This window comes from Sturnira hondurensis, unplaced genomic scaffold (assembly GCF_014824575.4).
Source record: "Sturnira hondurensis isolate 20B ecotype Veracruz unplaced genomic scaffold, ASM1482457v3 Scaffold0013190, whole genome shotgun sequence".
Lineage (NCBI taxonomy): Eukaryota > Metazoa > Chordata > Mammalia > Chiroptera > Phyllostomidae > Sturnira > Sturnira hondurensis.
In genome coordinates, this window is record NW_028085821.1 from 3,419,672 (window position 1) to 3,436,102 (window position 16,431).

The window sequence follows — 16,431 nt, forward strand, 5'->3', positions numbered from 1 at the left end:
TTGGCTCCAGTTCTGAGGCAATACTCTTTTGGGGACTCCAGTCAATAGGTGCCCTCTGACTTCTCCATTTGTGCTGGTTGGAACATTATTCTTGGCACCTGTTTTAGCTCTGAAGCTTGTTCTGATTCCTTTTTCCTCACAGTTCCCGGTCTCTGGTAGTTTCTTCCCAATATATACAAATGGGAAGAAACTTTCTCCGCCCTCAATATACCACCCCAGTAAAGTGGGGAAATCACAGACTCATCCCTTTCACCCCCCTCCTCTCAGGGATCACTGTTATCCAATGTCTGAAAATTATTGTTTTCATGTTTGGTCTAGTTTTCTAGTTAAGTTGAAAGGGTAAATCTAACCTAATTTATTCTATCATGACCAGAAGCAGAAGTCAGTTCCATTTACCTGTATGTCCTGTATTTCTAAAATAATTTGATCCCTTTTAAAACAATTTTTGGGCCCTCTAAGCAGCAGAATCGTCAGGCCATAAAGAGAAACACAAAGTCCAAAGCAGTTCTCTCCTCAGGATGATTAACCTAGAATCTTAGAGTTGGATTCCAGAAGTTATCCATTCAGTCTCCAGGAATTAATAAATAATTTCTAGTACTGATACTCATTTAGAAATATTTCCATTTGTTTCTTCATAACTTTCAACCTGCTTTTGCAGCCATTCCTCCTCTCTAACCTTACTGTCCTTCCCTTAATAAGGTGTTTACATTAATAACTAATCACCAGACTCTGTAGAAAAACCCCCATCCACAATGTCCCTGATGTTTACCAGCCTTCCTTTTGTATTCTTTACAAGGCAGCCAGTACCCGCATTCCATTGCTGCAATGTTTCATTTTCGTTATAGTAAGATAAAATGTCAATCCTGTCAATCACTAGTTCTTTGCAATGATGAAGAATTTAACTATTGACCCATACAAAAACTCATTCATAAAAACATATTTTAAAGCCTATTGTATGGCTTTGATCAGGTGGCTCAGTTGCTTAGAGCACTGTCTCATGATGTACCACCATGTCACAGGTTCAATTCCCAGTCAGGGCACATATCTAGGTTGCAGGTTCCATCCCTGGTTGAAGCACACACAGGAGGCAACTGATCAATGCTTCTCTCTTACATCAATGTTTCTCTCTCTCATTCTTTCTCTCAAAATCAATGAACATATCCTTGGGTGAGGATTAGAAAAAAATGTCTATTGTATGAACAGGCATTGTGGCCTACTCTTCTTTTACATAAGAGACCAGAGAAAGGGTAGCCTAATGGATTTCTGTACACAACTCAAATACAAACTTCTGGGTTTTATTTCCCATATAAACTAACTCTGATCCCGTTCACTTCTAGGATCTTATACTCCCTGTCTAAAATGGTAAGAATAATTTGTCAGTCACCTTGTTTTGGAGAAAGTTTTAACACAGCCTATAAAACTGATAGGAGGTACAAAAAGAAGAGAATTGCTTATTCATGAAAACATCTATTGAGGGAAGGAGAACAGAATTAGAGAGAAGGCAAATTACTTGCAAAAAAGACTGAGTTCACAATTGAGAGATGGAAATAAGTATTTTTAAATGAGTACAAATACTTAAGGATACCTACTATTTCCCCATCGGGATGTTAGCTTCTAACAGGCAATAACTTTAAAAGCCTGAGAGGTAAGAAACTTTGAAAATGGTGCTTTTTAAAATGGTTCTCATCATCATCATGGATATGTGAACTGGTACTTGCTTTTAAGGGGACCATTATTCTGAACTCAGAAGACAAGCACTCCCTATAAGTTATGGGTAGGCTTGACAGAGATAAAGTAGAAGAAAGAAGCTTTCCTTCGCCTCATCTCTTCTAAATAATGTAATTTCCATTAACTTTGCTTGCTAAAATTCCAACCTCTGATGGACTCAGGGAATGGAAAATATGTCCTGATGAATGCTGCCTCTGTAAGGGATCTTACTGAGGTAGCTGCCACAGTAAACAGCAAGAACTCAGCTCATATCCTACTCATTGCTGCCCCCTAGAAGGTTTTGCATAATTTACAACAAACAGGCTGCATTCCTGTAGAATAACTGACCCTGTCCCATTTAGCAGCAGTAGGCAAAAAATGGCAGGACACCATAGATTAATGTCTCCGAATCAAAAACACTCAATTGGTGGATATTTCTGACTGTCCTTTATTTTCATTTTGCCCCTTGATTCGGTAGAGCTCTTTTTTTCTTTTATTTGATCCAATGTTCTAATATCACTATTCCAAAAGAAGAAAGGGTGGTTTCCCTTAAAGCAAGATAGTATCAAACCATACCTTCCTTACTATTCTTGCTCAAAGATATTATTCACAGAGGGATGAAAATTTGTATCTTATAAATTAATGAGTGGCAAAGAGAACAGGGCTAGGCGAACTGGCCACAGAACAAAATCAACATGCTGGACATGATATACGGCTCTCAAACCCATACCTCTAATCCTAAAACAGGATCCAATTTAAGATTCTGAGGCGGCATGATATCGTATATAAGACCCAATGCTTGGGTCTTGTCTCTGCTACTTATTAGCCACGTAAGACTGCAAGTTTCTTAATCTTTCTATGCCTTCTACAAGAAAAATTAAATAGAGATTTTATCATCTCTATTTTCTTCATCTATAAAATAGAGATAAAATTATTGAATCTATCTCCAAGGGTTGTGGTGACCATTCCATGAACAGAAAACAGAAAACATTAGAACAGAGCCTAACACATGAAGTAAGTGCCCAATAGATGTTAGCCAATATTATTATTGGGGTGGCCAAAAAGTTCATTTTTTCCCTGTAGGATGGCTCTAGTAGTGCTTAGTTTTCTTTAACTTCATTTGAAACCATTTTGCTAGACTGTATTTTAACAGCTGTCATATCAGCATGCATTTTAAAAAAACTTATCAAAATAGGTGAATTTTTGCGTAGCCATTTTAATTTTGAAGATGGAAGAAAAAACGCGACATTTTCAGCATATTATGCTTTATTATTTCAAGAAAGGTAAAAATGCAACTTAAATGCATAAAAAAAGATTTGTGCAGTGTATGGAGAAGGTGCTGTGACTGATCAAAAGTGTCGAAAGTGGTTTGTGAAGTTTCATGCTGGAGATTTCTCACTGGTTGGTGCTTCATGTCAGGTAGACCAGCTGAAGTTGATAGCAATCAAATTGAGATATTAACCAAGAAAAATCAATGTTCTACCATGTGACAGATGGCCGACATACTCAAAATATCCAAATCAATAAAGTTACTGGTGAAAAAAAAGTGCCTTTTATTTTATGAAAAAACACATATGGGCTTTTTAGCCAACCCAGTCTTTGGAAGGTCCTCAGCATACAAAACCAGGATACAGGCATCTAGACTACTTAGTGCTTTCTATACTGAGTATCTAAAAATCCTCCACAGCTGGGACACTTGAGTGCACTCAAAATAACAGGCAGAAATGCTGCTAGTGGGCCAAAAAAGGAGGCAGGTACTTAGGGAAAGAAAGCAAAATGTTTTCTTCTTTTGCTGTGAAAATATCCTTCTAAACTAAAACAAGCTCCTACAGCTATTATGAATAGGATAGATCAGTTTAAGTAATCAATTTACTTAAAATAATTAAAACTCTCAAAAGCCGAGGGCCATAACATCTTTTGAAAACTACCATTTTGAATGGTAGTTTTAAAAATAGGCTATTTTAGAAAGCTTATAACTGATAACCTAACTGACCTAGCACAAGCAGAGATAGAGATGAAGTGGAATCCCGCCTGGCAATCCCTCCATGCCACAACCTGGTCAGCTATAAAGTATTTTTTCCGAACACGTGAACTGCAGGGTAAGTGCCATAAAGACAGTGACAATACTAATGAATAAATGTACTCTCCCTCAGTGTCCAAATTGTCAATATATAAAAAGGTATATCAGTGGTTCTTAGACTTTAAGTTAAATCAGACTACAAAGTATATAAAAATCACCTTTTAAAAAATGTATATTTCTATCATACTGCTTCATACTTATTCAGAACTGAGAACCTGTGATAGCCGATTCTGATGCAGGCCATCTACTTTGAGAAATAGTGAGATAATGCCTTTAGTTATATATATATTTTTTACTTTTTAAAAGATTTTATTTATTTTTAGAGAGAGGGGAAAGGAGGGAGAAAGAGAGAGAGAGAAACATTGATGTGCCAGAGAAACATCGATCGTTTACCTCTCACATGCCCCCAACTGGGGACCTGGTCTGCAACCCAGCCATGTGCCCCAACTGGGAACAGAACCAGCAACCTTTCAGTTCACAGGCTTCCACTTAATGTTCACTTACTACGTGAATATAAAAATGGGTGCAAGATTACCTCATCATTGAGCCAGTTCAGATGGTTTAGAGTTTGGATATCTTTGCGTGTAATGGTCAAGCGGAATGCCTCACTCAGAACTTCATCCTGGTTCCCATTACGAAATACATTCTTTATTTCTTTCTCCATTTCCTAGAGAACCAAGAGGGATTGGAGATTAAACATACACAGCTTCAGACACATGTTTCTCACCAAGCCCCACATAATCCCCAGACTATTGATCATTAATCAACTGTTTACTTATAACATTTTGGTTTTTACTCCTCCCAGTAGCAATCTTTGATTACTTACTTTCATCCCACTTTGCCCTCCCTTCTCTTTTTCAGCACAACAGTTCAGACCTTTGTTTGTATTATTCCTGCTATCAAATTTTCTAAGTTTATGAGCAGACCTAATTATATTTTATATTTTTGATCCAATTTCCCAGGAAACAGAATGGTTCCCCAAAAGTAGGAAGGGAGTAAAAACAGTGTCCTCTAGATACATTTTCCTGAATTTTTTTGTTCTTTTTAATGTAAAACATGGAATTCAGCACAACTATATGTGTTATACTCACCAACTATGTGTAATTTTCAAACAAAAGACTGGGTTAAGAAACAGATTACTTCAAAATGTATAGACTTTATGTATTTTCCAAATCTTATACCAAGTTTTTAATTACTTAATAGTAAAGCTCAGCTTATTGAACATAAAACACAAATTTATTAAATGCTTTTTCACTGAAGTTGCCAAACCACCCATAATTCTTTCCACAATGCTCAATAATCATTTAAAAATAAAGCCAAAACTGGGCTGTGATACAAATGAAAGCAGAAGTATGCAATACAATTTCTTCATATTATATTTTTTCTAAAAATATAATTTTTGTTAAGATTTTATTTATTTATTTTTATAGAAAGAGGAAGGGAGAAGGAGAGAAACATCCATCGGTTGCCTCTCTCATGTGCCCTGTCCAGGGACTAAACCCACAACCCAGGCCTGTGACGTGACCAGAAATCCAACCTTTCGCGTTGACCTTTCGCTTTGCGGTACAATACCCAACCAAGCCACACTGGTCAGAGCTAAATTTTATTTTTCAATTACAATTTACACTCAATATTATCTTAGATTAATGTCAGGTATATAGCATAGTCACTGGACAGTCATATACTTTACAAAGTGTTACCCCCAGGTATTTCCAATACCTACCAGGCACCATACAGTTATTACAATATTACTGACTATATTCCCTATGCTGTACTTTACATCCCCATGACTATTCTGTAAATACCAGTTTGTGCTTTTCAATCCCTTCACCTTTCTTACCCAGTCCCCCAATTCTCCTCCCCTCTGGCATAAGTAATACAATTTAAATACAACATGTTCCATTACTTTTATGTTTTAAGTTCATCCAAAGCATTGTTTCTAAACACAACACTTACTAATGCTGAAATTTATGTTGTGTAATTTACCTCTGTGATTTCAGGAAATTCATCTTCACTATCAGTTAATTTACGGCCCTTTTTTTCTGTTTCTTGGGCGATTGTGACAGGGATCTCCTTTTCAAGAGGTACACGAAGGCGCAGTTCCACTGAATCATGTACTGAATGTTCTTGTTCTTGCAATCTCTAAAAGACAGAACTTCAGAATAAGTGGGATAAAGAAGCATGTTCTCTCTGTATGTAAACTGAGTAGTGCTAGCCAGATAGATCAAGAACATTCACCACTTACCATACAATGCTATGGTGCCATTCTATCTCGCAATTACAACAGCTTTGACCCCAAATACACATAGCCTTCCAAATTAGTTTCAACTTGGATATGCTGTTTAATTAGAGCCTTATCCCAACTTTTATTTACCTGGTTTTGAAGCTGTAATGCGAGTGCTTTTTGCTCCTCGATCTGGCGCAACCGTTCCCGTGCTCGAGAATCGTAAACACTAGTTCTAGAAAACGAAGTGACACAAATGCACACCACTCTCTGAACATCAGCGCACTACTGATGAACACTGAGCACTAAACATAAAACCCTCAGATACGAAGTCTAAAATCCTTACACTAACTTAACACTGTACTTAGATTTTGAGATACAGTGAAAGCACACAGTGTTATTGAAATTATCCTGTTTTTATTGAAATGATAAAAATTGTTTGTTGCCAAATGTGAACAGATGCCTTTCACGGATATTTGTAAACATGCTGTCCTTAAAAACAAAAACAAAAAGAATCACCATACTTCTAAGATTATGGAGAAAATTAAGCTTTATTTTGGAAATCCAAAAATGAGACTAAATCCCAAAGAAGAAAATATAAAATATCATTGAGGTTTTAATTCAAATATTGTATTTATGATCCAAAGGAATAATATGGGTCTATTTTTTCTTTAAAAAAGAAATCAAGACTGGATGTTTGGACAACTTAAAGTGAGTCTTTAAAACTGAAGACCAAATAAAAACTTTTAGTGATTTTGTTAAACTCCAGAAATAGAAATTGGTCAATAAGTTTGTTTTATCCATGTGCAAATAAGGGCATTTATTTTCTTCTCTAAATAACTGCTGATTTTGAAGTATTTTTCACTTCAAGTTACCTTCAACAATTGTTAGATTTAATAAACCTGAGCATAGAAATGTCCTAACACCAACAGAACTTTAAAACCCAGTAACTTAAAAGTTGTTTTATAAGTAGCTATAAATAGTGAGTTTTTACTGACTAAACACAGGTAGGATGATTGGCTAATTGATTTCTTCTAAATGAAATTAGGACACAATGGAGAAGAAAAAAATGATATCAAAAATAATAACTTACAATTCTTTGATCCACAGCTCTGCCTGGAAAAAAGTAGGACTATGGGTGGAAAAAGAAAAATATGATAAATGAGCAGGAGGCTTATGAGAAAATTCAAATATTGTTGCCAAGCAAAACAATCATTTAGTAATTTACAAGAATGCTTTACAAGTATGGAATAAATACAAGATCCTGAATTACACAAAACTGTAATTGGAAACTAGAGAAATACAAATGAGTCATTGCATACATATCATTTTTTTCATAATAAAATATACTTTATTGATTGCATTACAATTGACTCTTACAGAATGCATTCCTTGATTTTTGTCAAACTTCTGTATCCATAGCAACCTTTGGTGGTAACTGACAAATGAGTATAGATCCAACATCCATGGTGGTTGATAATTTCATTTATGTTAACAAGTAAGATGATAGTGAAACAATGACACATGTAACTTCACTTCAGTCACTTGTCAATAATAATGTGAGCAGCTTCTTTGCTGAATTAGATAACAGCTTCTGAATACTAGAAGAATTTACCTTTAATCTATCATGCTATTCACAATGTAATCCCTGCAGACATGACACACTTTTACTTGGCATTATTGACATTTTCTACATCATGTTCTTAGAACTAGTCCATCAACAAAAAAAGTCAAGCCCTGACAGGTGGTGTGGGAATTTTCCATGACGTAAATGCTCCCACAATGGCCCATTTCAACCTACCAACGTGACATCACTGAATGTGGAATTGGGAAGAGATGTGCAGTAGCACACCGTTCCATAGTATTTGTACCACAGAGCTACAATACCTTGAGAACACAGAACAGTAAAATGAGTAGAAAATGATGACTTTTGAATGCTTATTACCTTTGTTTTCAATATAATTTATATAACTGTAAGTTTATGGAATTTAATTTTCAAATAATGGCTGTTTAATAACTAGCTCTCAAAAGTTGATTACCACTTATAAGCTGCTGTGAGCTGGCTCCAACCTACCACGAAATAAGAGTGAGATTTCTGAACTTGCAGACAGGTAACTGGATTATATCCCTGCTTTTATGCAGAAGCACCAATATGATATTCAGGTACACTTTCATATGTGCATAAAATGCAGCTCCTCTAAATAAGAACATAGCAGTAATTTGCTTGACAAATGCATCCTGTCCCTGGGCATAAGAGTAAAGAGGAATTCCTAAACAAATGAGATCAGATCCAGTAGAATAGGTTTCCCATCACGTCTCAGAAGCTATTTATGACCCATGCTCTTTGGCAGCTCTGGGTTTTGCATCAGGTGATATTCTGGCGTGTATTCTGGCATTCTCTCTTGTGTTGAATCCTACCGAATTCAGCAAAACTGTTTTTGTAACTTGGACAGTCTCCAGTCAAGAAACCCTTCTAAATGCAATTGTCAAGTTATTGTTTCTTACTTTTCTATTTGCTTCGACACCTATACTATAGTTAAAAAGATGACACAAAGTTCAACAGAGAAATTAAGTTTAGCATAGCTCCGTACTTGCATGAGAGACCAACATTATGTGAAAGAGTCCATCACTTATCAACATAATACATTAAGCCAGGATACTACTCTTCCCAAATAGTTCAGATTGACATCTTTATTAACGATTTAATCAAGTCTTACAGGTTTTTAAAATTCTTCCTGTCAGTTTACTTGAGTCAAAATATATTCAACCAATAAACAAAACAGAAACAAAGTCAGAGACACAGAAAACAAACTGATGGTTGCCAGGTGGGAAGGGAATACGGGGATGGGTGGAAAAGGTAAAGGGATTAAGAAGTACAAATTGGAAGTTACAAAATTGTCCATGGGGATGTAAAGTACAGCATAAGGAGTATAATCAATAACATTGTAATAAATATATATCATGTCAAGGGGGGTACTAGACTTATCAGGGGAATCACTTCTTTTTTTCTTAAAGATTTTATTTATTTATCTTTAGAGAGGAAGGGAAGGAGAGAAGGAGAGAAATATCAATGTATGGTTGCCTCTGGTGAGTCCGCTGCTGGGAACTGGCCTGCAGCCCAGGCATGTGCCCTGACTGGGAATCAAAACGTGATTCTTTGGTTCGCAGGCCTGCACTCAACCAACTGAGCTACACCAGCCAGGAGGGGAATCACTTCTTAAGTTATATAAACATCTAACCACTATGCTGAAACTAATTTAATATTGAATGTCAACTGTAACTGAAAAAAATAAGCAACTTGACATTTTAAAATAGTATATTTGCAACAACAACAAATATATATATAATTTGTTGGGCTGTGAACCAAAGGGTCGCTGGTTTGATTCCCCATCAGGGCACATGCCTGGGTTGTAGGCCAAGTCCCCAGTGGGGGCCACATGAGAAACAACCACACACTGATGCTTCTCTCCCTTTCTTTCTCCCTCCTTTCCCCTATCTAAAAATAAATAGATAAAATCTTTAAAATATATATATATATATATTTATATATTCATTCAACCAAAATGAAGTAGATACTGAAAATCCCCACCAAACAATCCATATAAAACAGCTAACGAGTCAATGGATGAACCAAAATGGAGACTCAGTAACACAACTCCATTCCAAAGATCAGAGATCAATTCTATTCAAGTTGCAGGCATGTTAACTATATGTCCTAGGGCCTTTTGCTCTTCTCAAACTTCATCTCCTTGCCAAATCCTAAGTGAAGGATCTCTCACAGAAGCAAACGAAAGAGTAAACTCTTTTCCAAAGAAAACTCTAGATACGTAGAACAAAGAAACAGAACACCAAGGTGGGAGTTAAGAGACCTAGAACTACCAGAGCTGTTCCTGATTATATTTTGTGACTCTGACCAAGTCATTTCCAGGAGACTTAATATTAGAATTTGTAAAATCTGCAGATTAGAATCCTTTTCAATTCTTCAATCTTTACAGTCTGTCCTAGTGAAGGTAAAAACAAGGGCTCAGAAGGTAGCCCTTGCTCCTTAGCCTAACTCTTAAGAATCAGTATTCCTAATCACCATCAGACTGGGGTTTGGCAAAGAAAATGCTATTCTACTGCCTCCACACCATCACTGCGGTTAATAAAGGGAGAACATAAGAGGATGTAGCCTATCCCCTTGATGCAGTGAACAAATGACATAGCCATCAGAGAAAGCCAAAGATCAGTGGTAGCAGTAAGGAGCTCCTTAGTGTATGATACTAGAAACATGAGAACATGTTTATTGCACAATATAAAAAGTTGACAAGGATTACCCAGATGTCTAAAGGGTAGACAGTAAGGGAAAATCTATCAACTTAGAACAATACCACAAATGTAAACTGCTTGAGGTAAGAGATTTCACTTTGTTCACTGCTGTTATCCCCAGTATCTGTACTAGCACCTGGCATACAGGCTAATAAGTACTTGTTAAAAGAAAAAATGTGCCCTGGCTGGTGTAGCTCAGTGGATTGAGCATGGGCCTGTGAAGCAAAGGGTCGCCGGTTTGATTCCCAGTCAGGGCACACGCCTGGGTTGCAGGCCAGGTCCCCAGTGGGGGACACATGAGAGGCAACCACACACTGATGTTTCTCTCCCTCTTTCTCCTTCTCTTCCCCTCTCTCTAAAAATAAATGAATAAAATTTTTTAAAAAAAGAAAAAATGTGTGATAGAAAGAGAACTTTATGAAGAAAGTGCTTTGTATACCATATTAAGAAGTCTGATAAGCCATCCTTCAGAGAGTTTAATGAATAATTAGCTATGCATTTTAGATCATTCTGGTTACAGAATGAAAAGATGGATTAAAGAACAATGCAAAGAATGGATTTAAGAACATGGTGGAAGACAGAATGAAGAACAAAATGGAGGCTGGAGCAAGGAAGACCACTTAGAAAGTTACTGAAATAATTCAAACAACACATGAAAGAGGTCTGAATTGAGGCAGTTTTAGTTTTATATTACATAACTCTTAGTAAAGAAACTGCATTTAAAGAGAGGGGAAAATATATGCTAATAATGTCCTTTTTCCAAAGTTTACCTGGGAGTTGGAGTATGGGAATCTTGCACTTTGAGTAAAATCACAGAGTCTGATCCTAAACAAAGAAACACAAGAGCATGTCATTACTGACAAAATTCCACACAGTTATACATTCTAAATGTCCATAGTTTAAGTCCCCACACTTTGCTATGTTCTATTTCCATACAAATAACACTATAAAGATAAAGATAAAGACAAAATGGAAGAGAAAGAGAGGCAGCAGATCCATGTTCACTGGGCCAAGAATGGGCTTAGTGAAAAGCCTGCCTCACAAATAAAGCAGCCACTCTGAAATACAAGTATATATTGCTTCAGCCTCTCCTCCTGGGCTGGGTTGTTCTTTGTGCTTTCTCTTTCTGTTTCTGGGGAACAAGAACATGCCAAGATATCTCAAAAGTCTTCAGTTCATGAACTATCATGACAATGAATAATGTGAAAGAGCAAAGAGGAAAGAAGAGGTGAAGGGGAAGGGGAGGGAGAGTAGAAGGGAAAAGAGAGCAGAAAGAAACAGCTATAAGAAAAGTTAGCAGTCAGAAGTACAAATTCTGCCCCGGCTGGTGTAGCTTAGTGAAATGAGTGCTGGCCCATGGATCAAGGGGTCGTTGGTTCAATCCCTAGGTTGCTGGCCAGGTCCCCGGGGGTGGGGGGGTGCACAAAAGGCAACAACACATTGATGTTTCTCTCCCTCTAAAAATAAATAGTCTTTTTTAAAAAAGAGTAAATAGGCCTGGCTGGTGTAGCTCAGTGGATTGAGTGTGGGCCTGTGAACCAAAGGATCATGGTTCAATTCCCAGTCAGGGCACATGCCTGGGTTGCAGGCCAGTTCCCAGCAGGGAACTCATGAGAGGCAACAACACATTGATATTTCTCTCCTTCTCTCCTTCCCTTCCCCTCTAAAGATAAATAAATAAAATCTTTTAAAAAAGAGTAAATAAAAAGTACAAATTCTATCATTGCATCATTTTATTTTCTGTGTGATAAAGAATCATGTCCTTAGAAAGCACTGATTAAACCTCACTTAAAACACTTACTAAATAACACAAGGAAAGTAAGTGAACAGTTGGATGTAGTACATATGTCCCAGTTTAGGCATACCAAAGCACCTGCCATGTAATGTTTGTTTCTAAAGTTAAAGGCTTTTTAAAAAAATTGCAGTTTTTGTTAAATCACCTCACAGAATTTAATACAAGTTTTCATGAACATATGTAGCTATATAATGATGCCACCAACAATTTAAATTCCCCAGTGAGAATTTTAAGAAAGGGAAAAATAGATTACCAAAAAAAATCAAATGACCCGAGGAAGGAGAGCCTTAGAGATATAAACCTATCAAAAGATCCGTAATGTCTAACAACCTAAACTTTGCTTTAGGTTATATACCTGAATACACACCAAAAATAGATACATGATAATACCTAAAGAGGAGGAACTAAGCAAAGAGGGAAATTATCACAGCAAAACCTTAACTAACTACAATGTTAAGAAATGAAATATTTTCACCCTGGCTGGTATAGCTCAGTGGACTGAGCGCAGGCCTGTGAACCAAAGGATCGCGATTCAATTCCCAGTCAGGGCACATGCCTGGGTTGTGGACCAGTTCCCAGCAGGGGACACATGAGAGGCAACCATACATTGATATTTCTCTCCCTCTCTCCTTCCCTTCCCTTCTAAAGATATATAAATAAAATCTTAAAAAAAAAGAAATGGAATCTTTTCATTAGCTGAAAGTATGAGAATAGAGAAGTTATGAAAAAAGAAACTTGCTGACAACCATTCTAAAATGTATAAATGCATTATACAGGTTTTGTAAGTATTACCTGATTAAGAACTTTTATTTCAAGGGGGTAGGCAGGGCAGGGGAGAGCAATAGGGGGTAAATGAGGACAACAGTAATTGAACAAGAATATAATTTTTAAATTTTTAAAAAGACTTTATTTAGAGAGGTAAGGAAGAAAGAAGGGGAAACATCAATGTGTGGTTGCCTCTTGCACGCCCCCTACTGGGGACCTGGCCTATAACCCAGGAATGTGCCCTGACTAGCAATCAAACCAGCAATGCTTTGGTTTGCAGGCCCACACTGAATCCACTTAGCTACACCAGCGAGGAAAATCATTTTTTAATTATTAAAAAAAAACAACTTTTACTTCCATACTTAATTGACTTTCCAAAATTCTTAGAACATCTGAGTATAGGTGACACTTCAACAAAATGGGTTTGAACTACACAGGTCCACTTATATGTAGATTTTTCAAAAAATAAATATTGTGATGTATTTTCTCTTCCATGTGATTTTTTAAAAAACATTTTTCTATTGCTTACTTTAGTGTAAGAATACAGTAAATAACATGCAAAATATGTGTTAATCAACTGTTTATATTTCAGCAAGGCTTCTAGTCAACAATAGGCCATTAGGAGTCAAGTTTTGGGGAAGTGAAAAGTTGTGCATGGACTTTGGAGCACACAGGTTGAAGGCAGCCAGCGCCCCCTAACTGCCTCATTGTTCAAGAGTCAACTGTGCTTTTTATTGTAAAAGTACTAGAAACAGAGAAAGTACTGAAGCAATTGGACTTAACTTAAACTGACTCCAGACTCTGCTTAGAGAGTTAAACTTTTAAATACTGTAAGAGCCCTGGCTGGTGTGGCTCAGTGGACTGAGTGCCAGCCTGTGAACCAAAAGGCCTCCAGTTCGATTCCCAGCCAGGACATATGCCTGCGTTGTGGGCCAGGTCCCCAGTTCTTGCACATTGATGTTTCTCTCTCTCTTTCTCCCTCCCTTCCCCTCTCTCTAAAAGCAAATAAATAAAATCTTTTTTTTTATTTAACTTTTGTTCAAGTACAGTTTTCTTTCTTGTATTCCCAGCCCTGCATCCCCCCAGTGCTCCCCACCCCCCTCCCATCTCCGCCCCCCATCTTAGTTATTGTCCATGTGTCCTTATAAAAATCTTTTTTAAAAGATTAAAAACTATATGAAATCATTTACATCTCCATGTAAGAAAAAATTTACTTATAAGTTTATTCATAGCATAGATAAGTGAAATATATGTATTTAGGTATTAATATGTTAATTAAGTTACATGTGCCTTAGAATCTTGCATTACAATTCACACAGATTCAATAAATTGGTTATTAGGAAGTAAAGTATACTGAAAATACAGTTATACAATACTATTTTTACCTTTGGATGGTGCATCTGAAACCGGTAAGTTATCTGGCTGATGTGGAAGAGAGTGGTGATGCTGGAGTTGATGGAGAGGATCAGAATCTTTGGATCCGAACGAAACATCTGGATTATAAGATGATAAGGAATACACACTGTGAGACAGTTGTTCCTGGGCAGTCAAAACGCTGGCAGATCCAGATGATGAAGAATCAGAGCCAATAATCTGAGCTGCACAAGAGTTTCCATTTTTAAACAGTGGGTCTCTTAAAGTATTCTTACTGGAACTAAGACATCGAGATCTAACAAGAGAAGAATATAGTTTCAATATCATACAACACATGTAGAATTAAACTCATTTGAAATATGTCTCTGTTACTCACAGGTGTAAAGGAAAATGTGTGGTGGGTTTGGCTACAGAAAACTGTTTCCCTGTAACCATCTGTAGCAGCTGTCTGTAGATCTCTCTTTCTTCTTCTTGAACTGTCTATAAAAAAAAAGAATCTTAAACACATCCAATGAGGCAAGGGTTTCCCAAAGCAGCATCTAGATTCCCAGAAGCCCTGCCAGAGCCCAGGCAGAGTCTTCAAGATAATTAAGAATTATGGTCCATTAAGGATATTCTAGAACATTATAAAGGAGATATAAGAGAAAAAATACCAGATAACATATTTTAGAAAATTATGGGGCATGTGTATAAATAATAATGCAGAGAAACTATAGAATATGAAACCAGAAGACCAACAGGCAACCATTTCTAAGTCAATTTAATAGAGCCCCAGTAATAAAACATTTGAGGACCTCTAAATTGAGATTCAAAAAAAACCTTGATTCTCGATACTTGCTAGAAAAATCACAAGCAGCCAGAACAGTTAAGATCTGAGTGTGACGTCTTGATGACAGTTCTCTATGCCATTAGATCTTTAAGGGTATATTTTCTAGAGATAGTTTTTATCTGCAACACATATCTGTTTATTTTTCTTAACTCCCAATACTGAACTTAGGGGGAAGCACATGCTCCATAAGTTTCATTTATTCACTTATTTACTTAAATACTGACTATGCTAAAGGCTCTAGAGATTTTGAACTGAATAAGATAAAGTTCCTGCCCTTGTGGAGCTTACATTACATTAAAGGATTAAAAAACAAACAAACAAAAAAACTAGTCAGGTAGTATAAACAAAATTATAGATAGGAATATGAACAAAATTATAGAAAGCAATGAGGGGGTAACAGTGGGAACAGATTAAGACCTCTCTTAAATGATGATATTTCATTAGAATCTAAATAAAGGAAGGAAGGAAGTCAAAGAAATTTGTAAGAGCATGCCAGACAAAGGAAGAGCAAATGGAAAAGCCCTGAGACATGAATGTATTTTAATGTGTTCAAAGAGCAGAAAGGTCAGTGTGGCCATGCTGGACTGAGCACAGGCCTGTGAAGGAACGGGTCGCTGGTTCGATTCCCAGTCAGGGCACATGCCTGGGTTGCAGGCCAGGTCCCCAGTGGGGGACACATGAGAGGCAACAACACATCGATGTTCCTCTCCCATTCTCTTTCCCTTCCCCTCTAAAAATAAATAAATAAAATATTTTTTTAAAAAAAGGTCAGTGTGAATCAGAAGAGCAGTAAGAAATGAGGTCACTTAGCAGAAAACCAGATTGCATAAGGCCTTGTAACCATGGTCAAGCTTCTACTCTATAAAGATCCCCTAAAGTAGTGATTCTCAACCTTTTTCATCTCATGCCACACATAAACTAATAAATAAAATTCTGTGGCATACCAAAATTTCACACACACACATATATATATCTCCAATGTGACAAAAAAGACATAATTTTGATTGATTTATCAAAAAAATCCCTAATAGTAATTACCTATCCCTTTTACTCCAAAGTGAATTTAAAAAAAAAATCAGATGCCTATACTTGTATGTAAGGATTTCTGGAACCAAGAATAAACCCATCAGACATGACCTTATTATTCAATGTGGCCAATAAGATGCAACTCTATTATATGACCTATATATTTATGGTTCAGGATGGCATGCACACCATACAACTATTGCTGTGTTGGCTGTTGTCATTTTTTTTATTTGACAGTCTAAGAAAAAACAGGTCAGTGCCCCCCGACTAGTCAGGTACTGCACGTTGTAAAAATCCTTGCAGTGCACTGGTTGAAAATTGCT

At 36.7% G+C, this 16,431-nt stretch overlaps 1 protein-coding gene across 5 annotated transcripts in view; it reads right to left on the minus strand.

The window, feature by feature from the left end:
* Positions 1–16,431, minus strand: part of SENP1 (SUMO specific peptidase 1) — a 56,055-nt gene that overhangs the window by 15,874 nt on the left and 23,750 nt on the right. For all 5 annotated transcript variants that reach the window (XR_005068672.1, XM_037061142.1, XM_037061144.1 and 2 more), the window contains exons 7-13: positions 14,630–14,733; positions 14,265–14,548; positions 11,090–11,144; positions 7,105–7,143; positions 6,162–6,246; positions 5,774–5,929; positions 4,323–4,454 (exon numbers count right to left, since the gene is read on the minus strand). Coding sequence is in view for 4 of the 5 variants with exons in the window: in XM_037061142.1 (XP_036917037.1) it covers positions 4,323–4,454; positions 5,774–5,929; positions 6,162–6,246; positions 7,105–7,143; positions 11,090–11,144; positions 14,265–14,548; positions 14,630–14,733 (855 nt within the window). In the remaining variant the exon portion in view is untranslated. The remainder of the gene's footprint in view (positions 1–4,322; positions 4,455–5,773; positions 5,930–6,161; positions 6,247–7,104; positions 7,144–11,089; positions 11,145–14,264; positions 14,549–14,629; positions 14,734–16,431) is intronic.